The sequence below is a fragment of the Vigna unguiculata genome, chromosome 2, assembly GCF_037176805.1.
Source record: "Vigna unguiculata cultivar grain cowpea cultivar isolate G323 ecotype 2 chromosome 2, ASM3717680v1, whole genome shotgun sequence".
Lineage (NCBI taxonomy): Eukaryota > Viridiplantae > Streptophyta > Magnoliopsida > Fabales > Fabaceae > Vigna > Vigna unguiculata.
This window is the reverse complement of record NC_140793.1, coordinates 36,876,722-36,903,677: the sequence shown is the minus strand read 5'-3', so window position 1 is coordinate 36,903,677 and position 26,956 is coordinate 36,876,722. Positions and strand designations below refer to the sequence as shown.

Sequence of the window (26,956 nt, the reverse complement as noted above, 5' to 3'; positions counted from 1 at the left end):
TAAGCTTAAGTTTATTTAAAATCATAATAAGTATTTCTTTTCCGAGTTAATTCAATTTAATTTTCTAATGAAATAAGTAGGCGATTTTGGGAGTGACGTAAGCATTGGGCCTCTTGCAGGTCCTCAATGATTATGAGGCCTTAAATAACAATGATTTCACTTTCGAGATTTAATATGAACGAATGTGTGATACCCCACCACATATAATTCAGCAATGTTGAGTTCTGCCACACACTTTTCCGATTCTTTCATGTGCTTTGTTGGTGCTTCTCCTTCCTCTCAATTTCAAATTCTTTCACTCACTTTTCTTCCTTAATCATCCCTTTCACGGAACACAAAAATAAACCCATTAAAAAAATGTGTGATCAAAACATTAATCAAAATAATTATATTTGAATTAACCACCTATAAATATTTATATCTCATCTTATTCCTATCTTTATCCTCCAACTGATCCTACTATAATTAGAGATATTAAAATAGATTAAAATTCACAAACCAAACAGACTCATTATGGATTAATGTCAAGTTGGGTTAAAATTCTTTTACAAATTTTAATACGGGTTGGTTTTTGACCGACTCATCTAGAACCCATGGTGAGCCGGATTGTCTCACCAACCTACAAATAAATGGTCATATAAGTATTTTTTTTTTATTACGTTAAACTTTGCATTTGGGTCATGTTATGTTATTTTTTTAACCAACACAAAGATAATTTGTATTTTTGTGATTTTGATTTGTATTTAGATTGTATTAAAATTTATTTAGATTTTAATTATGATTATAATTTAGTTTTGACTCACAAAAAAATTAAAAAAATTGGTATTTTTTTTAATTAAGTGAACCCGTGAGTCAACCTGTTTAACCCACAAATCCGTGATGAACCGAATCGAGTTAAAATTTTTCTGGCTCGCTAATAAGTGAATTGAGTTGGGTTGATTCACTAAATAATCAACCTATGATGGATTGAGTCAGATCGGATCAGATTACCTGTTTTGACAACTCTACAATGAACCTTTGTCTCCTAATAAAACATTAATAATAGATACCCCACTTCAATTTACTTTAGTTTAAATCAACCTTTTAAAGTTATTTTTTAGAAATTAACTAAAAAAATCGATGTGAATTTTGTGAATTAGAAAGTGATATGAATATTAGCTGATATTTAAAAATCAATTTGAGTATTAAAAGATTATTTCATCTGTTCACTCAAAAATCAATACTTTTACATTTAATTAGTTTTTCTTTTATCAGCAAATTATATTTAATTAGTTATCGGTGACTAGAGAAAAACTCAATTAGTTAATGTTCAAAACAATGATTGAAGTTAAATAAGAAATGATATTTTGTACAATTATTTCGAAATGGGCTGTTTATGCAGTTAGATGGCTACTTTTTTATATGCACTTAAAATATAATATAGTAATGTAATTATGATGTTTTGCTAAGTGCCAAACTTATAAAATAAATGTGGAAAAAGAATACTAGACATTACTTTTACTTACAGTAGTTATAGATATTATAGGTAATTACCAAAAGAAAAGAAAAGAGTGAAATATACTGTAAGAAACACATTATAGTTGCTTACTGTTAGTTAGTTTATATTAATACTTAAATATCTTTTTCGTTCTTATTTTTATAGTATTTATTTTGGATGATCATCATTTTTACTAAATGTTTAAAATGGTTCTCATTTTCATAATATTTGTTGCGGATGATCCTCATTTTTATCAAATGTTTAAAATGGTCCGCATCTTCGCAATTCGTGTTTAATTTAGTCATTTTCTGTGACGCCGTTTAAATCAGTAACAAAACACTGTACAAGTGGACACTGTTTTGTATTACATTGTACTAGGGTGTATTATATGTACTGTACAAGTGTAGTAATTAGATGTACAATGTTCCATTACTGATTTAAACGGCGTCACAAAAAAGGACTAAATTAAACACAAATTGCGAAAATGAGGACCATTTTAAACATTTGATAAAAATGAGAACTATCCGCAACAAACACTACAAAAATAAAAACTATTTTAAATATCTGGTGAAAATGAGGATCATCCCCAACAAACACTACAAAAATAAGAACGAAAAAAGTATTCAAGTCTTTATGTTAAAATCGATTGAAACATAACACACATTAAAAAAATAAAATCAAGAACCTCAATTTTTGGTTTCACATAAATAAAGTTATTGGTTCATTTCAATAATTAGTATTTGTATGAGTATTTTGTTTTGTATTTATAGTGATGTAACATAAGAGTGTCGTATTCAGAAAAGGAAAAAAGAAAAGTGATGTCGTACATTGGTTTATTGATCTAAGTTTGTATGTATAGAAGTCGGCAATGATTATCCCCGATCACTGTTTTCCCTCTCTCTTTCCTTATTAGTGTGGTCAATTTACATCATCAAACATGCTATTTACAATAAAAATCTATTCTCTAGAAAAATCATTCCAACCCTACCACTTTATTATTCAATATTTTAATTTAATCTTCTAAAATATCAAATCAATTATTGACAAAAAAATACATTTTCAATCTACAGAGTAGAGTGTTTCCCTAAAAAAAATTTAAAATCAATTAAAACTAATTTATGAATATAATAAAGAAAATTATACAAGATGTTTATCTATTTGATATTTTTCACCATAAAATGTTTGCAATTTTAAAGTAACATAAATCACGATAATTTTTCCAACGAAATCCACAAAACATTAGCTTTATCTTATTTGAATTTTATTTTAAAGTAAAACCAAATCAAACTTTGATTTTTATGCTTAATTAGGTAACTGTGAACAATTAGACTAAATTGAGCAACAAAACACTCCTACCATAAATAACATGCAAACACAACAAAATCTCTAATTATGAAAATAAAATAATATGTAGAATCCAAGAATGGAAATAAAAACATTATATAGCGTCTAATATAAATTATTATTTTTATATATTTTTAAAAATATTTGATAAGTCTTTATTAGAAATTAAAGTTAAATTTAATTCAATTTCATAAAACTAATTAATAATAATAATAAAATAAGGACACTAATATATTATAAAATTATTTTATTTTTAATGAATGTAAGATTTTTGACTGTCTCGACTACTAAATCTTATAATTACAACATCTTTTTTATAGTGTACCCAAAGAAAAAAAATCAAGTTAGATACTCAGTAATAAATGAATTATTTATTTATATACAAAATTTGATAAACTCAATTTGATTATTATTATTTTTACTTTTTTATGACTATATTTTATCAATACTATTTTTTAAAAACTTAATGCCACGTTAGAAAATAAAATGAAGTTTTGAGAGATAATATTGCTTTTTGTTATACATAGTGATCATGGTTCAACTTATTCGATTTGAGATCGTATAAATTTATTTTGTTCGTTATGATTTCTTTTTCTAAGCTGTCTAAAAATAAATGAACAATCCTTCTAGTCGATTCTGATCGAATAATTGAATCTTGATTTGCTTTGATTGAAATCAATTACATTAAAAATCAATCGGAGTATTATTATTGGAAAATAATCTTTTGACAAAGTCGACAAACTTTCCCTAAATAAAATTAAATATTTTATTCTTTTTTATTTTCTAGTTAAAATAAAATAATAAAATAATATTTTTTTACTCAAATTAGTAGTTTCTCAAAGTTTGTAAGAAAAAACTTTATTAACGTATCATTTTCCATTATTATTTATACATTCTGTTGGAAGGACTTTTTATTTTTCAAAATTTAACCGGTCTGCACAGAGAACACCCATGGATACCATACCAGTGTCCTCCATGAGTGGGTTCGCCAAATCCGTTTAAGAAAAGAATGGGCCATGAACCGTCCAGAAGAATCTGGGCTTTTGAAGGAAGGCCTTGGGCTTTTGAATGAAGGTCCAGCGTAACGTTGTTGGGCTGTGTTTGGGTGTTCAGAGTTTGAGATGCAAGAAGAAGGAAGCGTTTGTGAGGGCTGTGAAAGATCGTGAGTGTGTTTCGTCGCGAGGCATTGATTTAAATGTCTTTGTCGGAGGTGGGATACCTGATTCCGGTGAACCAAAGTTTAGAGGAAGAAGGTTCAGTTCCGAAGTTACCTATCACAGACGGCACAAACGTTATTGGGCGGAACAGCATTCCTGTTTCGGACAAGAGGCTAAGCCGCAAGCACCTCACCTTAACCGCTTCTCGCGATGGCTCCGCTAATTTGCTCGTCGTATTGGCCTTTACGACTCACTCCTTCTTCACTTTCTTGAATTCTTTTTTTTTTTTTCTTTTTTCATTTCGTGATTTCATTTCGCTTTGTTAATCCTAGGAGGGGGCGAACCCAATCGTTGTTAATTCCGGGAATAAGAGAAGGAAACTGAATCATAAAGAAGAAGCCACCATTTGTAATGGTGACGTAATCGAGCTCATTCCCGGTCACCATCTTTTTAAATATCAGGTGTTGGGGAGTGGCATAAGCTCTTCTAGTGGTAGAAACAATGAAGCTCAATCATCGTTCAGAAATAAAGCTTCAGGCAGGTCTTCACGGGTATTCAACTGCTTACGTCATGATCCTACATTTTCCATCTGTGTTCGTGTCATAGCCACTTGAATGTGCGTGCGTTAAGATGATTTTTCTCGTTTTTTTGTTTGTAAAATGAATTGTTGCGTTGGGTGTAACTCTGCAGGATAAAGTTGAAACATGCAGCCAGAAACAAGGTAGGAATGCAGACGCAAGGAAGTTTGTGCATTCACAGTCGGGTGAAGACAGTAGTGTGGAGGCCATTCGTAATTTCCATGTCCCTAATGACCAAATACCTTCCACTTTTCGACTTTTGCGCGTGCAAGGGTTACCACCGTGGGCAAATACTTCTTGTGTTTCTATAGGTGATGTCATTCAGGTTAGTAGGGATAATTTTATTCCAATTTTAATTTGTTCTTGCCTTGAACTATGAAGCATCTGTTTTTGTCCTTCATGGTAGCACTTGATTGACTGTTTTCAATTTTCAACTATGGTCGAGAATAAATGTGCAATCCTACAAAGCTCAAAAGAAATATTTTCTACTTCAATAACTGGTTAAATTTAATAATTTGCACTAAAGACAACTCGAGCTGCACAGCACAAGTATTTTAGCTAGAAAATAATGGAACTCCTCATTGATTTTATTTTAATTCTTCTCACTGATAGGGGGATATTCTAGTTGCTATTCTATCAAACTACATGGTAGACATTGACTGGTTGATTCCCGGTGAGTCTTTTGTTATGATATTCCAGTTCCTCCTTGCCTTTGCCTCTCTACTCCCCAAAATTTTACCTGTTTGTAGTCTGACAATCGTTTTTGTCCTTGAGACTACTGAGATTCTGTACTAATTTTAAATTATTCTGACATTCGTTGTCATATTTTCAAATTGCTGGGAACATTTGTTTTTTGTTATGTTAATTATTTTTTTTCCAGCTCCTCTTGCTCCTGCTGAAATAGTGCACACTATGTCTTTCTTATAGAGTCATTACTTTACATATTTGCATATCCGAAAGGGGCAACCCGACCATCTATTTCTCAATTATGCACAACCATAGGCTGCTGGCATGTCTTGTGCTCTGAAATTTGTGCTTACGTGAACAGTTTTGATTGAGTTTCTCAAATTGTTGATCTCATTTGTATTTCTCCCTTTCAATATTTCCCTGGGATAGCATGTCCTGCACTTTCAAAAGTGCCCCATGTGCTAGTCATTCACGGAGAAAGTGATGGCAGGGTGGAATGCATAAAGGTTTGTCTCAGATCTGATATATTTGGTTAGTTATTTGCAAGATTGATTACGTAAAAATGGTTGAAAGATATTGACTTGCTATGCTACTTCTGTGATTGTTAGAGAAGCAAACCTGCGAAGTGGATTCTGCACAAACCATCATTGCCAATTTCATTCGGGACACACCATTCAAAGGCCATGCTGCTTATATATCCTCAAGGAGTGAGAGTCATTGTGCATACCGCGAACTTAATTTATGTAGATTGGAACAATAAAAGCCAAGGTTTATGGATGCAAGATTTTCCATGGAAAGATCAAAATAGTCCAAGCAATGGATCTGGATTTGAGAATGACCTGGTTGAATATCTCAGTATGCTGAAGGTAATGATTGAAAATTTTCATTTATATTGAGAGACGAATAAACAATCTCAAGTTGATTAGATAAAACTAATGCTGAATAGTGATCGAAAAACCTAGTTTAAGTAACCTGTCCCAAATTACTAGACAGTTAGATTATTGTAGAAAATTCACTTGTTAAAAGCTTTTAACATGTTATAATAAAAACTTGTTGCTAGTCAAAGTACTTATACGGCCCATGAAGGCTAAATAGTTTCCAACAGATATTGATATTGATGTTATTGATTGACTGGATATTATCATTAGTGATGCTATGATAACTGTCCATATTAGGCATTTTTTATTGGCACTATGCATCTTACGCATAAAATTATTTATTTGATGACTCAGTGGCCGGAGTTCTCAGTCAAACTTCCATCTCTTGGAAGCGTCAGTATATGTCCATCTTTCTTCAGGAAGTTTGATTATAGTGATGCAAGGGTACGTTTCCACTTATTGTTATTAAATTATGTCCTTTCTTTTATTGAAATGTTTAAAAATTTGTCCCATTGTCAGATACACTGTACATCAGGATACATAATGCTGTTTGTATTATAATCAGGTTAGATTAATCGCATCTGTACCTGGATATCATTCTGGTTCTAGTTTGAAAAGGTGGGGACATATGAAGCTGCGTTCTCTTCTCCAGGAGTGTACTTTTGATGAAGAGTTTAAGAAATCTCCACTTGTTTATCAGGTACAGTTTGGCTCAAGGCTAGGTTGCATTATACTCTTGTTTTGGCGCAGTTGGTTCATGTTAATCTTATAACTCTAATATTATATGGAAAAGAGTTAATGTTAAAGTATTTCACAGTTTCACTATTGTTATATTTTCTCTCATTTCAACTCATGTTTTTGACTATAATGTAGCACTTCATAACAGATTTTAGAGATTGCAATATCTATCATTTACTATTTTTTTGATGATCTTGGCTTATATCTACTGCAGTTCTCCTCCCTTGGTTCTTTAGATGAAAAATGGATGACTGAGCTAGCATCATCAATGTCAGCAGGCCTCTCTAAAGATAAAACACCCCTTGGTATGGGGGAGCCCCAAATAATATGGCCTACTGTAGAAGATGTCAGATGCTCTTTAGAGGTAAAACATTTAGATGTTTGGGATGTGTTTTTTACTTTGAGATAAAAAAGGAAAACTGCCTCTGATTTGCATTTCATGTTCAACTTAAAAATTATTTTGGAGCATAATCAAATATCTGTGGATATGGCACGTGCCTGGTCTATTTTTATCAGGTCAGCGACCATTTTTTATTTTGCGATACATGCTTAAAAATTCTCTCTTATACTTTTGAAAATTAGTCTGGATCATTTCTATCTTTGTTTCACTTAGTAATGACAATAGGTATTGGGGCAGGTACCTATTACCCAGAGCTTAGGCTGCACGTTATATGTAGTAGAAGAGTAGTAGTAGCCCCGTCATTCGCCCGTTTAATTCCTGAATAGTTAAACATGGGCCCATTTACTCAATTGAGTCAGTTCCTTTGTATACAAGTTAAAAGACTGAAAATATTTTAGTTTGGCTTTTTACATGAAAAGTCATAGAGAAGAGTTCAAAAGTTATCATTATTAGGAATTATGGTACTATATTGGAAATTGACAATGTTTTTAAAATAATACTCCCTCCGTTTTGCACTCGCATTTTTTAAATCTTTTTGTTTCTATTTAAATTGTTATCTTTTAAGTTTAAGACAACATTAATTGCTATTGTGACGTAGAAATAAAAAGGGTAAAATGGAAAATCTTGTAAATATTTTGTTAGAGTCAAGAAATTTTATTGCATTTTTTATTTCTCCAAAAGAACCTTAAATGATATTTGAAAAGGAATGGATGGAGTAGTAATTATTGTATATAAAAGGTCTATTCGAATATAGGTATGGGATGAGTATGAACAGGGTGTATAACATAAAGTCCAGGCCCTTGTTGATATCTTGATGATGTACTTGAGTTGTTGGTTCTGAGACCAATGCTTTTCCTTTTTTACTTGAATTAGTGATTATTGTTCGATGGAACACTTACGACTATGTCAAACACAATTCAACAGTTATAACTGACATAAATATTGCAAGTGTTTCTGGGGTATCAAAATAGTTCGTTGGCTAGAATGATTATTTAAACTTATAGTATGACTACTCTCCTTAGTTCCAATCTGCTCTCATGCTTGTTAGTGTCAGCTTTTGTTTCATCTTATTTCTTTTTTCATGTAGTTCTGTTCGTTACTGAATTTCTAAGTTCAACTTTGTTGACAACTTTTGCCTCTATTTGTTCTATAGGGTTATGCGGCTGGAAGTGCAGTTCCAAGTCCTCTGAAGAATGTGGAGAAAGCCTTTTTAAAGAAGTATTGGGCAAAATGGAAAGCAGACCATACTGGCCGCGGGTAAGTGTATCTCTTTGTACAATGAATGCTATCCCTTTAGTTTAACGATTATTTAAAAATTTAAGCATTTAATGTTTTCACGTTTTCTTGGAATTATACCAGTCATGCAATATTTTTTGCAGCCCATTGATTGAATTTGAATAAAGAAATTTGACTGTTTCTATGAGGAATTTTTCTTTGCGGTTTGTGGCATAATCTTCATGGAAAGTATTACTTAGACCACCCTCATCTCACCCCTTTCCTAACTTGTCGCTGGGAAGGGAAAAGATTATCATCAAGTCATAATCGTCTTCTAGCCTCATTGGTAGAGGTGTCAATTTGGCCCCTAGCCCATGGGTCAGCCCTGGCCCACTCTTCAAAAAGCCCCCTTTTAGGGGGCCCCCAAATGAGGGGGCCAAAAAAAAGCCCCAGCCCCCAAAGTCCCCTCTCTAGTGGGTTAGGGCTAGGGCTAAGGTGGGTTACCCCCTAAATAATACTACATTAAGCCAGAGTCAAAGATTAAGTTGAACGACCCGAACGGGCCCGATGACCCGGACGGACTTGACGACCCGTACGAGCCCAATGACCAGGACGGGCCCGATGACAAGGACAGACCCGACGAGCAAGATGAGCCTGACGACCAAGACGGGCCGAATAACCCGGACATGGTAGACAACACAGACGGGTTCGATTTATCAAAGAGTTTTGTGGGCGAAAACTTGGCACTCGCCTTTGCTATTTTGAATATGCGTCACAAATTTTGATTGGAAATTACAAGCAAATTTTCCTCAAATTTTTATTGGGCACAAATGTTAGTTTTTCTCACCAATTATGTCTATGTGTTCTATGTTTCAGCCGTGCTATGCCCCATATAAAGACTTTCGCTCGTTATAATAATCAGAATCTTGCGTAAGACCTCCGTCAGACCTATTATATGCACTTTAGTTTTTATGTTTGTTGAATTTTTTGGTCACGTATTGCACAGCTAAAGTCATGCTATAGATAGTTAACTGTGGAAATACCCTCTTTCCAAATAGTTGGTTCTTGTTAACTTCGGCAAATCTTAGCAAAGCTGCCTGGGGAGCTCTTCAGAAGAATAACACTCAGTTGATGATTCGTTCCTACGAGGTATGTCATGTTATCTGACCGATGGTGTTCTTATCTAACTGCTCAGACCCAAGAATTGGCTAGCTCAGCCAAACCTTATCTAAGGACATACAGTGATCTGAAGATGCCAAAAAGAGCGTTTTATCTGATTATTTGTTTCTTATTGTACTTTGGCATTTGCAGTCAAAATACATTTCATGTTGTTCTCCAGAGGTTGCACTAAAAAACATTTAAATTCATTTCGTTTTAGCTGGGAGTGCTATTTTTACCATCATCATTCAAACGACGAGGATCTGTGTTTTCCTGTACCTGTAATGTTGCACTACCTGAGGTAGCAAATCTTTGATCTTTGATGTTCTTTGTGATTGGAATGATTTAACTGCAAGTGGTGAGGAAGACTCATGCTAACAAACTAAGAATTGCAGGGTAAGTGGCCAGCCCAAGAATCTTCTGAAATGAAGAAAACAAAACTAGTAACCCTTACTGGACAGAAAAAGGAGAGTATGGATTCACCATCTGATGTTATTATCCGTTTACCTTTGCCTTACGAGCTCCCTCCTCTGCCTTATTCTTCCCAAGGTTAATCACAGCTGTTCCTGGCATGTTTAAGTGACTTGATTGTTGTTGTAACGTTTAACTTGTCTTCTAATTAATATTAAAATTCCCTCTGCAGATGTCCCCTGGTCTTGGGACCGACAATATAAAAATAAAGATGTGTACGGTCATGTTTGGCCGCGGATGTGAGCATATCAACACTCATGCCATTCACAGTGTACATATCATTTGGACTTCCCTCCATTGTGTTGTGGATAATGGCAAGTGTTTTTCCGACCGAGTTTCCTTGTGCATATAGTTTGTCATACTTTGGACAAAGATGTCTCATTTTCATTCCATGTTTTGTTTTCCAGACAGATATATATCAAATATTGAATGCTTGTTTTGATTCAAGAGATTTTTTTTTTTTTGTTTCAATTACTTTTCATTCAGTTTGTTCAATCCGTTAAGTTTATTTGTATTATTCTATATTTTTATTACTTAAAAGTTAATATACAATAATTTTACGAGAAAAGTGTTCTCCCAATATCCTTTACATTTCTGTGTTTGATATGTGAAGTTTATTTTGTATTTTATAATTGTTGGAAATCACGGAAGATTCTCTTCAAGTGGAAGCTAACCCATAAATTAAAACATAAATATAAATAAAAATATGCAATAAATTTATCTGTCGTGATTTGGCATCTCAAAATTTGTATCTACAAATATTTAACACAAATATTATTACTAAATATATAAATTTTTTGATATAAATTACAAATTTTTATATAATTTTTTCTAGATGAAATTGAAAACCTTTATCGTGTAATTTTTTTACGAAAATTGTAAAATTTTCTAGTACACTGTTCCTGAACAAACTTATAAAGTTTCTCATGTACCTAAAAAATCTGCCGACTTGTGGTGATAATTTCAACTTTAATTTGATAGTACTTTTCTATTAGTCACTCATTCATATTAGTATGACTTCGAACCAACAATATTTGAATTTTATTTTCATCCAGATATTTTCATGAATTTTACTTTTCTTATTGACAGAAAAAGATGAGAATTTGCTTTGCTAAATTTTAAAGGACTAGATAACATAAAAGTATTATGTAAGTGTTTAGGGTAAGTAATTGTTAGTGGACAACAATAAGGAGAATATGATCGGATGAAACTGAAATTATTAATTGAAATTTATATTTTTATGGTGCAAATTTCTAGTGGTTAATAACTGAAAATATCAATATTAATGTTATTTCTCTCCTTCATCTTTCTCACATTCTTACTCTTGTCATGCTTTTGTCTACCTTTTCTTGTTATTCGTTGTTATTTTCTTTGTGTTTGTACTTCAATTTATGAGTTATTACAGGACTTATCTTGCCAATGTACTTATTTTTTACGAGATAAGGTGATTTATGTATGGATTGAAATCCAAACAATAGTAAAAGAAATGGGATAGTTTCGCTTATTAGAGGGAGAAAGTAATCCAAAAATGTGAAACAGAAAGAGGATTACTCCTTATGCAAATTGATATTTAAGAATGGTTAATATCATTTTAACATCCAGTAAATATTTACAAAAACACAATGTTTTTTTTTATAATTTTGCTTTATAAATATAAAGGTTAACTTTTTTTTAATAACCAAAATGCTTTAAAGAAGGGATTGTAAAGTGTTAAATATAGTGTTAGAAAAAGATTTTCGTTTAGATTTTCACCGATTATGTTCTTCAAATATAAACGACCAAATTACTCCATTTAGGGTTTAGGGACAAAATCCCAACTATGGTCACTACTAAGAAGAATGGTGAGATCCTAATAGCGTGTTGTATAGAAAAATAACCTTAACAATAAATAAATGGAATAAAACATGGATTTAGGGTAACAAAGGAAGAATAGTGAGATCCCGGCAAAGCATGATAAACCAAATAGCAGATACTATTAAATTTGAAAGCGGATGAAGTTGATAGTGATAAAAGTAAAGCAAACTTATTTACGGGCCCAACAGAGACCCATACACAGCATGTTGCTAAATTTGAAGACGGAGGAGGAGGTGGAGGGTCCTCCCTGCGACATTGATAAAAACCTAATGGCGGTATTTCTTGTACATGAATGAGAAAAACTTTGCAAAATGAACGCCTAGGAGGGCTGCGTGGAAGTAATGGAGGAAGTTGATCAAGAAAGACATGGCTTCAAGGGTTTCAATGAATGGAAACAATCAAAATGAGAATGAATTAAGGGTGGAAAGCCTAAATTTATAAAGAAAATTTAATACTGAAAAAATCATTTATCAAAGAAAATTCACGAAGACCCGTGTATCCAATTGTCACGTAATCTCTTATTAGTCAAACTACACTGCATGCGTGTATGACCACAAAAATTGTATAGGACAACTTCTCTTTTTCACTCACAGAAACCGACTTTCGTGATGACGATTTCATTTTTTTTTTTTTTAAAAAAGGAAAAAATTGTCCATACTTTTCATATACTTTTTTAACAATTTAAAAATAAATAAGCTAACAAATTTGCGAAATTGCATTAAAATTTCATCTTTCACAAAGATTTACAGTAATATAAAAGACTTTTACAAATTTAATCTCATTAACCTTACACTTTTTATTTTTCTCATGGTGCATCAGATATTTATAATAATAGATATTTTCTTTTCTTTTTACAGTACTTTATATATTTATATATAAATCATTATTATTTTATTATATATATATATATATATATATATATATATTAATTATGTAACCGGTTACTGAATATATATAATAAAATAATAATAATAATATATTTACATATAATAATTATTAAAATTAATAATATGTATTTATAATAATTATTAATAATATATATAATATAATAATTAATAATATATGTATAATAATTGTTATTATTATTAATATATATATATATATATATATATAATGAATGATATATAGTAATTAAATATGATAATAAATAATAAAATTAATATATATATATATATAATAAATATATAAATTATTAATTATATTTTTAAATTATTATTATTAATATAATTTTTTATTAAAATTTATTAAATAAAAAATTTTAAAATTTAATATTTTGATCTTATTTATTTCATAATATATATATATATATATAATTTGTATTTATATATATATATATATATATATATATATTATTTATGTAATAATTAATAATAATAAATATAAATATAAATATGTATAATAATTAAAATATTGTTAAATTTTAATATTTTATCTCATTTAATAATTATTTTATTTTTATCATCAAGATTATTTTGGTAATTTTCAAATTTTATCTATTAAAACATTTTTTTAATTTATCACATCACTCAAATCACTTACTAACCTTTATAAAATTTATTTTCAAATTCACCGACCTTATCCTTTAAATCTACTAAAAATTAAATAAACATATTCATTTACTTAAATTTACACAAATTTATCTTCCCAGTCTATTTCAAATCTATCTTACAAAAGAATACAGCCGTAGAAATTCTTATGGTTAAGTACTATGTACAGCTTATTCGAATTTGATTTTTAATAGATTGATATTTAAAATAATACTTTTATTTTAATTATAAATAAATGAAATAACTAAATGAAATTTAGTAATAAAAGTTCCAAAAACAAATTATTATACTGGAGGTATAATTAAAAATTAAAACACTTTTAAAGATTGAATTTCTAAAAAACTTAATAATTCAAACAAGTATATTAAGATTTTAAAATAAATATGTAAATAGTTTTTTTTAGGTGAAGGGTTAAAAACTAAAATTAAAATATATTATATTGCATCTAACATTGTGGAAGATACATTCACAACCACATGACCCTGAAACAACTCTTTAACCACACATTTATACCTTTGTTATAACGATACCTATCCACCATGAACATGGACACTATATCATCTAAGTTCGTATGTGCTGAGTCACACAACTTAAAATGATATCTAGAAACATTTGACCCACACTACAAGTTTTAGTCGCAATAAAGAAAACCCTGTTAAAAAGGTCATAAGACCAGAATACCCACAAAAAACTTTATGTATATAAATTAAATTAATTTATAACTGAAAATAAAAGAAATTAACCATAAGAAATTTATAGCACAACAGTTAGATATTCATGGACAATGATAGTTGAACTGTTCCACACATCGATTACAAATCGGACACTGATATAGTGAAATCTAAGGGAATTGCTTGAAGTTATATGTGTTCCCTCACATCAGTGCCCAACAAAGTTTCAATATTGTGTATATTTACTAATAATTTATAAAGAAAATAGATATCAAATTTCAAAATATATTAAATGTTTATTTACTTTTATTTCTAAAGTTTAATTAAATATATTTTTTACACTTATAAAAATTATAAATAGAATTTAATATAATTCTTTCACCTTTTGAAATTTAGTTTATGTTAGATTATGATAAAAAAAGTTCATGACAACAACACACGTTTGTTCTTGCAACTAAGGTATCTCATTATCATTCCATATGTTCTGTTTTCCTGTCAGATTGAATGCTTATTTGATCCAAGAGAATTTTTTGTTCCAATTACTTTTCTTTCAGAGGTATTGAAACCATCTTTAGTAGTAGATTGGACTGCAAAATTGTAGCTCCTTTATAAATATCCTTTGTTATTATATATGTATATTATTCTGTATTTTTATTACTTAAAAGTTAATAAAAATAAATATCCCAATTATTTTTTAAAGCTAACTCTTTACACATAACTCGTTATTAACAGAAAAGATGAAAATTTGATTTGCGTGGTTAAACAACATAAAAGTATGTGTAAGTGTTTACGGTAAATAATTGTTAGTGGACAACACAATGAGAATAATAGGATGGATGGAACTGAAATTTATACTTTATGGTATAACGTTCCAGCGATTAACTAGTATAGTGATCGATGCGTACGCAAGGGTCCATTTATTTTATTTTATATATTAAAATAATAAAATAATAAGAATATTATGTAATAAAATATTATGAAAATTAAGTTATATTGTTGTAAATGTTGTTATTAAAGTAATAAAATAATAATTCTAAGTGATGCAATAATAATTTCAGTTTTAAATATAATAAATAGAATTGATATCACAATATAATATAGTTAATTGATTTTAAGAAATAATTATAATAGTTTATGATTCGTGCAAATATTTTTTTTGTTTTTTTTATTTTAATTTTTTTAGAATAATAATATAATTGTTATTATATTTATTTAACCATTAAAAATACTAATAATAATATTAATATAAATTATAAATTATAAAAATTTTAAAAGATTAAAACTCTATTTAGCAAAAGTATTTAGTATAATAACGTTTTCTATAATTAAAAAAGCACACTTATAATAATAACACCATTATGAATAATAATAATAACAATAAAAATAATAACGATACCAATAATAATAAAATTTATGCTATAAATATTAATATTAATGCTAACACTAAGGTTAATGTCAACTATAATAATCTATAATTATATATAAATATATACATTAACAACAAAACAAATAAAAATAACAAATAATTAAAATACAATCTCATAGTAAATTAATTTAAGATGTGTGTCTAACTATAATAATAATAATAATAATAATAATAATAATAATAATAATAATAATAATAATAATAATACCATTATAATAATATCTTGTAGTTATAAAAATAATAATAATACAATAGCTACATAAATAAAGAGATATACATTTGTTGTGTCCTCTGTTGTTTATACAATTTTATCCTCTTAATTATTATTTGTTAAATTAAATTAATTACTCATAATAAAAATTATTTGTCCATTTTATCATTTTAATAATTTTAGTAACTATTTTTTTAATTCAAATAATTACACAGATATAAAAAAATGAACAACAAAATAAATAAAAAGTACAAATAATTGATATATGACCCCATAGTAAATAAATGTAAAATGTGTGTTTAACAATAATAATAATAATAACAACAATAATAGATAATAGATAATAATAATAACACTAAAATAATATCGCGTAGTGATAACAATAATAATAATAATATTAATATTAATATTAATATTAATACAACTACGTATATAAAGAGATAAACATTTTTTGTGTTCTTTTTATTTTATCAATTTTATCCTCTTAGTTATTATATTTTAAATTTAAATAATTATTTATAATAAACAAACTATTTTTAATTTTTATTATTTTACTAATTTTAGTAATTATTTTTTTAAATTAAAATAATTGTTAAAGATAAATGAACAACAAAACAAATAAAAATGATAAATAATTGAAACATAATTCCTACATAGTAGTCAAAGTAAAATGTGTATCTAACAATAATAATAAAAACAATAATAATAATATTTATAATTGATAGTAGTAATGATTATTAATTATAGTTAATAATAATAACTCGTGACGGATCTCGACCAATAATTTTAGAAGAGCCAAAATAATTTATAGTAAAAAGTTTTGAACTCATCAATAATTTATTCGGAATAAAAATCTTCGGTTATTCCTTTTTGAATATAAATAACCATATTATGTTCAAGAAATTCATCTTTCATTTTATTCTGAATTTTGTTTTAATAATCTTCATTGTAGAAAATGAAACATTAAGAGTTAAATAAAACAAATTAAACAATTAATCAAGTAAAATATTTTTAATTTGTTTATTTTTATCAAAGATTGACATAATTCAATATATTTGAATGGATATGAACATCATTAATGAAATGTTAGAATGAAATTTTAAACTAATCATATATTTATCAATATATACTTATTTTTTAAGTTTAAGACAAAAAAATAATTTATCATATCCTAATAAAAATTAAGACGTAATTAATAACAAAAATGTATAATAATAATAATAAAAGTAATAACTTTACTACTTAATAATACTAATAATAATAATATATAATAATAACATATAATAATATATTATAATAACAATGTTATTATTATTATTATAATATTAATATTTATTATAATTTTATACTATCATTATAAATACTATTTATAATAATAATATTATCAATAATTAAAACTATTTATATTTATAAAAATATTAGAAGTAATATTATTATTTTTAATTAATATAATTACAAATAACAATATTATTACAAATAATAATATTATTTATAATTAATATTAATATTATAGTTAAAATTATAAATAAATGAAAAAATAAAAATAAATTAACTTTTATAAGATTTGAATTCAGATTCTTTTGTACCAAAATTTTAAAATGACAAAAAAATATAGTTATTTGTAGGATTTTTATGATAATATCAAGAAAAGAGAATGGATAATATAACAATTTTAATTCTTTTGTACCAAAATTTTAAATAACAAAAAATAATATAATACTAAATAATATAACATTAGTAGTATTTTCTTATAGTATCTTCTTTGATACGTAATAAATAAGTAATAAATAACTGAAAATATCAACATTATCGTTATTTTTCTATATCTTTCTCACATTTTCATTTTTTGCATGATTCGTGCTTTTGTCTATCTTTCTTTGTTATTCATTATTCTTTTCTGTGTGTTTGTACTTCCTCTACAGGACTTGTAGTAATTTTTATCTTATTTATTTCGAGATAAGGTGATTTAAATATGGATCGAAATACTGTAAAATTATCTTTACTCAAATAAAAATTAAGCCTTATATAAGCTATAAAGAAAACATCAATTTTTAATGAAGTTAAATATATTTTTATCTCTTAGTATTTAATAAAAACTAAAATTAAAAATTCTTAAATCAATTACTCTCCCGATTCATTTGAATAAAATGTTGTTACCTTTTTCTAAATTTTAAACATGTTTTAGAAAATTTAAATGAAAATACATAAATTTCAAATTTAAATGAAAATACATACTCAAATAACATATTTAATACGTCAATTTAATAACAAATAAACTTAACAAATTTTATAAATTTTATACTTTCTATGGAAGTTCCACCGTACCAAATTACTACTCCCTCACCTCTTCAAACTACTCGACTAAATAAAGGAACAAACATCACCAAATCAGCATTCCGGCAAGCCTGATATTAAAAGGTCCCCAAAGCCTTGTACCCCTGTAGTGCTGCTGCACATGGGGAGTAATTTCGCCTTTCAAAACGAGGACGTATTAATCCAAATAAAAGTATAAGAAATTGGGTAATTTCCCTTATTAGGGGGACAAAGCAATCCCAAAATGTGAAACTGAAACATGAACTCACTTAGAGGATTATTCCTTAAATATAAACGACCAAATTACTCCGTTTAGGGTTTAGGGACAAAATCCCAAATCTAATTTATATCCCTCTTTTAAACACTACAATACCATGGTCAAATGGTGACATCGCGGCAAAGCATGAAAAATAATAAATTTCAATGCGGATGAAGTTGATATTAATGGATTACAAAGTTGTTGACAGCAATTAAAATTTGATAAACTCAATTTGATTATTATTATTTTTACTTTTTTATGACTATATTTTATCAATACTATTTTTTAAAAACTTAATGCCACGTTAGAAAATAAAATGAAGTTTTGAGAGATAATATTGCTTTTTGTTATACATAGTGATCATGGTTCAACTTATTCGATTTGAGATCGTATAAATTTATTTTGTTCGTTATGATTTCTTTTTCTAAGCTGTCTAAAAATAAATGAACAATCCTTCTAGTCGATTCTGATCGAATAATTGAATCTTGATTTGCTTTGATTGAAATCAATTACATTAAAAATCAATCGGAGTATTATTATTGGAAAATAATCTTTTGACAAAAAATATTTTGACAAAGTCGACAAACTTTCCCTAAATAAAATTAAATATTTTATTCTTTTTTATTTTCTACTTAAAATAAAATAATAAAATAATATTTTTTTACTCAAATTAGTAGTTTCTCAAAGTTTGTAAGAAAAAACTTTATTAACGTATCATTTTCCATTATTATTTATACATTCTGTTGGAAGGACTTTTTATTTTTCAAAATTTAACCGGTCTGCACAGAGAACACCCATGGATACCATACCAGTGTCCTCCATGAGTGGGTTCGCCAAATCCGTTTAAGAAAAGAATGGGCCATGAACCGTCCAGAAGAATCTGGGCTTTTGAAGGAAGGCCTTGGGCTTTTGAATGAAGGTCCAGCGTAACGTTGTTGGTCTGTGTTTGGGTGTTCAGAGTTTGAGATGCAAGAAGAAGGAAGCCTTTGTGAGGGCTGTGAAAGATCGTGAGTGTGTTTCGTCGCGAGGCATTGATTTAAATGTCTTTGTCGGAGGTGGGATACCTGATTCCGGTGAACCAAAGTTTAGAGGAAGAAGGTTCAGTTCCGAAGTTACCTATCACAGACGGCACAAACGTTATTGGGCGGAACAACATTCCTGTTCCGGACAAGAGGCTAAGCCGCAAGCACCTCACGTTAACCGCTTCTCGCGATGGCTTCGCTAATTTGCTCGTCGTATTGACCTTTACGACTCACTCCTTCACTTTCTTGAATTCTTTTTTTTTTTTTTTTTTTTTTTCAATTCGTGATTTCGTTTCGCTTTGTTAATGCTAGGAGGGGGTGAACCCAATCGTTGTTAATTCCGGGAATAAGAGAAGGAAACTGAATCACAAAGAAGAAGCCACCATTTGTAATGGTGACGTAATCGAGCTCATTCCCGGTCACCATCTTTTTAAATATCAGGTGTTGGGGAGTGACATACACTCTTCTAGTGGTAGAAACAATGAAGCTCAATCATCGTTCAGAAATAAAGCTTCAGGCAGGACTTCACGGGTATTCAACTGCTTACGTCATGATCCTACATTTTGCATCTGTGTTCGTGTCATAGCCACTTGAATGTGCGTGCATTAAGATGATTTTTCTCGTTTTTTTGTTTGTAAAATGAATTGTTGCGTTGGGTGTACCTCTGCAGGATAAAGTTGAAACATGCAGCCAGAAACAAGGTAGGAATGCAGACGCCAGGAAGTTTGTGCATTCACAGTCGGGTGAAGACAGTAGTGTGGAGGCCATTCGTAATTTCCATGTCCCTAATGACCAAATACCTTCCACTTTTCGACTTTTGCGCGTGCAAGGGTTACCACCGTGGGCAAATACTTCTTGTGTTTCTATAGGTGATGTCATTCAGGTTAGTAGGGATAATTTTATTCCAATTTTAACTTGTTCTTGCCTTGCCCTCTTGAATGGTAATTTTGAACTATGAAGCATCTGTTTTTGTCCTTCATGGTAGCACTTGATTGACTGTTTTCAATTTTCAACTATGGTCGAGAATAAACGTGCAATCCTACAAAGCTCAAAAGTAATATTTTCTACTTCAATAACTGGATAAATTTAATAATTTTGCACAAAAGACAACTCGAGCTGCACAGCACAAGTATTTTAGCTAGAAAATAATGGAACTCCTCATTGATTTTATTTTAATTCTTCTCACTGATAGGGGGATATTCTAGTTGCTATTCTATCAAACTACATGGTAGACATTGACTGGTTGATTCCCGGTGAGTCTTTTGTTATGATATTCCAGTTTCTCCTTGCTTTTGCCTCTCTACTCCCCAAAATTTTACCTGTTTGTAGTCTGACAATCGTTTTTGTCCTTGGGACTACTGAGATTCTGTACTAATTTTAAATTATTCTGACATTCGTTGTCATATTTTCAAATTGCTGGGAACATTTGTTTTTTGTTATGTTAATTATTTTTTTTCCAGCTCCTCTTGCTCCTGCTGAAATAGTGCACACTATGTCTTTCTTATAGAGTCATTACTTTACATATTTGCATATCCGAAAGGGGCAACCCGACCATCTATTTCTCAATTATTCACAACCATAGGCTGCTGGCATGTCTTGTGCTCTGAAATTTGTGCTTGCGTGAACAGTTTTGATTGAGTTTCTCAAATTGTTGATCTCATTCTATTTCTCCCTTTCAATATTTCCCTGGGATAGCATGTCCTGCACTTTCAAAAGTGCCCCATGTGCTAGTCATTCACGGAGAAAGTGATGGCAGGGTGAAATGCATAAAGGTTTGTCTCAGATCTGATATATTTGGTTAGTTATTTGCAAGATTGATTACGTAAAAATGGTTGAAAGATATTGACTTGCTATGCTACTTCTGTGATTGTTAGAGAAGCAAACCTGCGAAGTGGATTCTGCACAAACCATCATTGCCAATTTCATTCGGGACACACCATTCAAAGGCCATGCTGCTTATATATCCTCAAGGAGTGAGAGTCATTGTGCATACCGCGAACTTAATTTATGTAGATTGGAACAATAAAAGCCAAGGTTTATGGATGCAAGATTTTCCATGGAAAGATCAAAATAGTCCAAGCAATGGATCTGGATTTGAGAATGACCTGGTTGAATATCTCAGTATGCTGAAGGTAATGATTGAAAATTTTCATTTATATTGAGAGACGAATAAACAATCTCAAGTTGATTAGATAAAACTAATGCTGAATAGTGATCGAAAAACCTAGTTTAAGTAACCTGTCCAAAGTTACTAGACAGTTAGATTATTGTAGAAAATTCACTTGTTAAAAGCTTTTAACATGTTATAATAAAAACTTGTTGCTAGTCAAAGTACTTATACGGCCCATGAAGGCTAAATAGTTTCCAACAGATATTGATATTGATGTTATTGATTGACTGGATATTATCATTAGTGATGCTACGATAACTGTCCATATTAGGCATTTTTTATTGGCACTATGCATCTTACGCATAAAATTATTTATTTGATGATTCAGTGGCCGGAGTTCTCAGTTAAACTTCCATCTCTTGGAAGCGTCAGTATATGTCCATCTTTCTTCAGGAAGTTTGATTATAGTGATGCAAGGGTACTTTTCCACTTATTGTTATTAAATTATGTCCTTTCTTTTATTGAAATGTTTAAAAATTTGTCACATTGTCAGATACACTATACATCAGGATACATAATGCTCTTTGTATTATAATCAGGTTAGATTAATCGCATCTGTACCTGGATATCATTCTGGTTCTAGTTTGAAAAAGTGGGGACATATGAAGCTGCGTTCTCTTCTCCAGGAGTGTACTTTTGATGAAGAGTTTAAGAAATCTCCACTTGTTTATCAGGTACAGTTTGGCTCAAGGCTAGGTTGCATTATACTCTTGTTTTGGCGCAGTTGGTTCATGTTAATCTTATAACTCTAGTATTATATGGAAAAGAGTTAATGTTAAAGTATTTCACTATTGTTATATTTTCTCTCATTTCAACTCATGTTTTTGACTATAATGTAGCACTTCATGACAGATTTTAGAGATTGCAATATCTATCATTTACTATTTTTTTGATGATCTTGGCTTATATCTACTGCAGTTCTCCTCCCTTGGTTCTTTAGATGAAAAATGGATGACTGAGCTAGCATCATCAATGTCAGCAGGCCTCTCTAAAGATAAAACACCCCTTGGTATGGCGGAGCCCCAAATAGTATGGCCTACTGTAGAAGATGTCAGATGCTCTTTAGAGGTAAAACATTTAGATGTTCGGTATGCATTTTTTACTTTCTGAGATAAAAAAGGAAAACTGCCTCTGATTTGCATTTAATGTTCAACTTAAAAATTATTTTGGAGCATAATCAAATATCTGTTGATATGGCACGTGCCTGGTCTATTTTTATCAGTTCAGCGGCCATTTTTTATTTTGCGATACATGCTTAAAAATTCTCTTTTATACTTTTGAAAATAAGTCTGGATCATTTCTATATTTGTTTCACTTAGTAATGACAATAGGTATTGGGGCAGGTACCTATTACCCAGAGCTTAGGCTGCACGTTATATGTAGTAGAAGAGTAGTAGTAGCCCCATCATTCGCCCGTTTAATTCCCGAATAGTTAAACATGGTCCCATTTACTCAGTTGAGTCAGTTCCTTTGTATACAAGTTAAAAGACTGAAAATATTTTAGTTTGCCGTTTTACATGAAAAGTCAGAGAAGAGTTCAAAAGTTATCATTATTAGGAATTATGGTACTATATTGGAAATTGACAACGTTTTTAAAATAATACTCCCTCCGTTTTGCACTCGCATTTTTTAAATCTTTTTGTTTCTATTTAAATTGTTATCTTTTAAGTTTAAGACAACATTAATTGCTATTTTGTCATTTATACCCTTGTCTTTCACCCAATTGTTAACTAGTTTGCATATATACATTTACTGTGACGTAGAAGAAAAGGGTAAAATGGAAAATCTTGTAAATATTTTGTTAGAGTCAAGAAATTTTTTTGCATTTTTCATTTCTCCAAAAGAACCTTAAATGATATTTGACAAGGAATGGATGGAGTAGTAATTATTGTATATAAAAGGTCTATTCGAATATAGGTATGGCATGAGTATGACCAGGGTGTATAACATAAAGTCCAGACCCTTGTTGATATTGATGATGTACTTGAGTTGTTGGTTCTGAGACCAATGCTTTTCCTTTTTTACTTGAATTAGTGATTATTGTTCGATGGAACACTTACGACTATGTCAAACACAATTCAACAGTTATAACTGACATAAATATTGCAAGTGTTTCTGGGGTATCAAAATAGTTCGTTGGCTAAAATGATTATTTAAACTTATAGTATGACTACTCTCCTTAGTTCCAATCTACTCTCATGCTTGTTGGTGTCAGCTTTTTGTTTCATCTTATTTCTTTTTTCGTGTAATTCTGTTCGTTACTGAATTTCTAAGTGCAACTTTGTTGACAAGTTTTGCCTCTATTTGTTCTGTAGGGTTATGCGGCTGGAAGTGCAGTTCCAAGTCCTCTGAAGAATGTGGAGAAAGCCTTTTTAAAGAAGTATTGGACAAAATGGAAAGCAGACCATACTGGCCGCGGGTAAGTGTATCTCATTGTACAATGAATGCTATCCCTTTAGTTTAACGATTATTTTAAAATTTAAGCATTTACTGTTTTCACGTTTTCTTGGAATTATACCAGTCATGCAATATTTTTTGCAGCCCATTGATTGAATTTGACTAAAGAAATTTGACTGTTTCTATGAGGTATTTTTCTTTGCGGTTTGTGGCATAATCTTCATGGAAAGTATTACCTCATCTCACCCCTTTCCTAACTTGTCGCTGGGAAGGGAAAGGATTATCATCACGTCATAATCGTCTTCTAGCCTCATTGGAGTCTGATTTATCTAAGAGTTCCGTGGGCGAAAACTTGGCACTCGCCTTTGCTATTTTGAATATGCGTCACAAATTTTGATTGGAAATTACATGCAAATTTTCCTCAAATTTTTATTGGGCACAAATGTTAGTTTTTCTCACCAATTATGTCTATGTGTTCTATGTTTCAGCCGTGCTATGCCCCATATAAAGACTTTCGCTCGTTATAATAATCAGAATCTTGCGTAAGACCTCCGTCAGGCCTATTATATGCACTTTAGTTTTTATGTTTGTTGAATTTTTTGGTCACGCATTGCACTGCTAAAGTCATGCTATGGATAGTTAACTGTGGAAATACCCTCTTTCCAAATAGTTGGTTCTTGTTAACTTCGGCAAATCTTAGCAAAGCTGCCTGGGGAGCTCTTCAGAAAAATAACACTCAGTTGATGATTCGTTCGTACGAGGTATGTCATGTTATCTGACCGATGGTGTTCTTATCTGGCTGCTCAGACCCAAGAATCGGCTAGCTCAGCCAAACCTTATCTAATGACATACATTGATCTGAAGATTCCAAAAAGAGTGTTTTATCTGATTATTTGTTTGTTATTGTACTTTGGCATTTGCAGTCAAAATACATTTCATATTTTTCTCCAGAGGTTGTACTAAAAAATATTTAAATTCATTTCGTTTTAGCTGGGAGTGCTATTTTTACCATCATCATTCAAACGACGAGGATCTGTATTTTCCTGTACCTGTAATGTTGCACTACCTGAGGTAGCAAATCTTTGATCTTTGATGTTCTTTGTGATTGGCATGATTTAACTGCAAGTGGTGAGGAAGACTAATGCTAACAAACTAAGAATTGCAGGGTAAGTGTCCAGCTCAAGAATCTTCTGAAATGAAGAAAACAAAACTAGTAACCCTTACTGGACAGAAAAAGGAGAGTATGGATTCACCATCTGATGTTATTATCCGTTTACCTTTGCCTTACGAGCTCCCTCCTCTGCCTTATTCTTCCCAAGGTTAATCACAGCTGTTCCTGGCATGTTTAAGTGACTTGATTGTTGTTGTAACGTTTAACTTGTCTTCTAATTAATATTAAAATTCCCTCTGCAGATGTCCCCTGGTCTTGGGACCGACAATATAAAAATAAAGATGTGTACGGTCATGTTTGGCCGCGGATGTGAGCATATCAACACTCATGCCATTCACAGTGTACATATCATTTGGACTTCCCTCCATTGTGTTGTGGATAATGGCAAGTGTTTTTCCGACCGAGTTTCCTTGTGCATATAGTTTGTCATACTTTGGACAAAGATGTCTCATTTTCATTCCATGTTTTGTTTTCCAGACAGATATATATCAAATATTGAATGCTTGTTTTGATTCAAGAGATTTTTTTTTTTTTGTTTCAATTACTTTTCATTCAGTTTGTTCAATCCGTTAAGTTTATTTGTATTATTCTATATTTTTATTACTTAAAAGTTAATATACAATAATTTTACGAGAAAAGTGTTCTCCCAATATCCTTTACATTTCTGTGTTTGATATGTGAAGTTTATTTTGTATTTTATAATTGTTGGAAATCACGGAAGATTCTCTTCAAGTGGAAGCTAACCCATAAATTAAAACATAAATATAAATAAAAATATGCAATAAATTTATCTGTCGTGATTTGGCATCTCAAAATTTGTATCTACAAATATTTAACACAAATATTATTACTAAATATATAAATTTTTTGATATAAATTACAAATTTTTATATAATTTTTTCTAGATGAAATTGAAAACCTTTATCGTGTAATTTTTTTACGAAAATTGTAAAATTTTCTAGTACACTGTTCCTGAACAAACTTATAAAGTTTCTCATGTACCTAAAAAATCTGCCGACTTGTGGTGATAATTTCAACTTTAATTTGATAGTACTTTTCTATTAGTCACTCATTCATATTAGTATGACTTCGAACCAACAATATTTGAATTTTATTTTCATCCAGATATTTTCATGAATTTTACTTTTCTTATTGACAGAAAAAGATGAGAATTTGCTTTGCTAAATTTTAAAGGACTAGATAACATAAAAGTATTATGTAAGTGTTTACGGTAAGTAATTGTTAGTGGACAACAATAAGGAGAATATGATCGGATGAAACTGAAATTATTAATTGAAATTTATATTTTTATGGTGCAAATTTCTAGTGGTTAATAACTGAAAATATCAATATTAATGTTATTTCTCTCCTTCATCTTTCTCACATTCTTACTCTTGTCATGCTTTTGTCTACCTTTTCTTGTTATTCGTTGTTATTTTCTTTGTGTTTGTACTTCAATTTATGAGTTATTACAGGACTTATCTTGCCAATGTACTTATTTTTTACGAGATAAGGTGATTTATGTATGGATTGAAATCCAAACAATAGTAAAAGAAATGGGATAGTTTCGCTTATTAGAGGGAGAAAGTAATCCAAAAATGTGAAACAGAAAGAGGATTACTCCTTATGCAAATTGATATTTAAGAATGGTTAATATCATTTTAACATCCAGTAAATATTTACAAAAACACAATGTTTTTTTTTATAATTTTGCTTTATAAATATAAAGGTTAACTTTTTTTTAATAACCAAAATGCTTTAAAGAAGGGATTGTAAAGTGTTAAATATAGTGTTAGAAAAAGATTTTCGTTT

General features: G+C 29.9%; 2 protein-coding genes across 4 annotated transcripts; both read left to right on the top strand.

Moving 5' to 3' along the window:
- Nucleotides 1-3,787: 3,787 nt before the first annotated feature.
- On the top strand, nt 3,788-10,550 carry LOC114174244 (tyrosyl-DNA phosphodiesterase 1). Of its 2 annotated transcripts, none has more exons than XM_028059042.2 (15): nt 3,788-4,211; nt 4,311-4,529; nt 4,669-4,881; nt 5,169-5,229; nt 5,673-5,749; nt 5,852-6,109; nt 6,476-6,565; nt 6,687-6,821; nt 7,074-7,223; nt 8,413-8,516; nt 9,351-9,404; nt 9,533-9,623; nt 9,853-9,933; nt 10,028-10,181; nt 10,276-10,550. In XM_028059042.2, exons 1-15 carry the CDS (start codon nt 4,017-4,019, stop codon nt 10,344-10,346), a joined length of 1,953 nt encoding a protein of 650 aa, XP_027914843.2. In that variant the 5' UTR covers nt 3,788-4,016; the 3' UTR covers nt 10,347-10,550. The 2 variants fall into 2 exon arrangements, with proteins under 2 accessions (XP_027914843.2, XP_027914844.1); XM_028059043.2 differs by having other exon boundaries at nt 3,936-4,211; nt 4,311-4,515.
- Nucleotides 10,551-19,150: 8,600 nt separating this feature from the next.
- Nucleotides 19,151-25,661, top strand: LOC146888535 (tyrosyl-DNA phosphodiesterase 1-like). Of its 2 annotated transcripts, XM_085669577.1 has the most exons (15): nt 19,153-19,619; nt 19,719-19,937; nt 20,077-20,289; nt 20,599-20,659; nt 21,102-21,178; nt 21,281-21,538; nt 21,905-21,994; nt 22,116-22,250; nt 22,495-22,644; nt 23,892-23,995; nt 24,462-24,515; nt 24,644-24,734; nt 24,964-25,044; nt 25,139-25,292; nt 25,387-25,661. In XM_085669577.1, the coding sequence occupies exons 1-15, from the start codon at nt 19,425-19,427 to the stop codon at nt 25,455-25,457; spliced, it is 1,953 nt and encodes a 650-aa protein (XP_085525703.1). In that variant the 5' UTR covers nt 19,153-19,424; the 3' UTR covers nt 25,458-25,661. The 2 variants fall into 2 exon arrangements, 1 of the variants encoding a protein (XP_085525703.1); XR_014990429.1 differs by lacking the exon at nt 24,644-24,734 and having other exon boundaries at nt 19,151-19,619.
- The last annotated feature ends 1,295 nt before the right edge of the window (nt 25,662-26,956 follow it).

Bases quoted from the DNA above. Each gene is read 5' to 3' on its own strand.
- LOC114174244 (XM_028059042.2), top strand. From the start codon at position 4,017: ATGTCTTTGTCGGAGGTGGGATACCTGATTCCGGTGAACCAAAGTTTA. The intron at 6,822-7,073 runs GTACAGTTTGGC...TATCTACTGCAG, and splicing joins AATCTCCACTTGTTTATCAG to TTCTCCTCCCTTGGTTCTTT. The intron at 9,405-9,532 runs GTAAGACCTCCG...CTTTCCAAATAG, and splicing joins TATAATAATCAGAATCTTGC to TTGGTTCTTGTTAACTTCGG.
- LOC146888535 (XM_085669577.1), top strand. From the start codon at position 19,425: ATGTCTTTGTCGGAGGTGGGATACCTGATTCCGGTGAACCAAAGTTTA. The intron at 19,938-20,076 runs GTATTCAACTGC...GTACCTCTGCAG, and splicing joins CTTCAGGCAGGACTTCACGG to GATAAAGTTGAAACATGCAG. The intron at 20,660-21,101 runs GTGAGTCTTTTG...TCCCTGGGATAG, and splicing joins CATTGACTGGTTGATTCCCG to CATGTCCTGCACTTTCAAAA.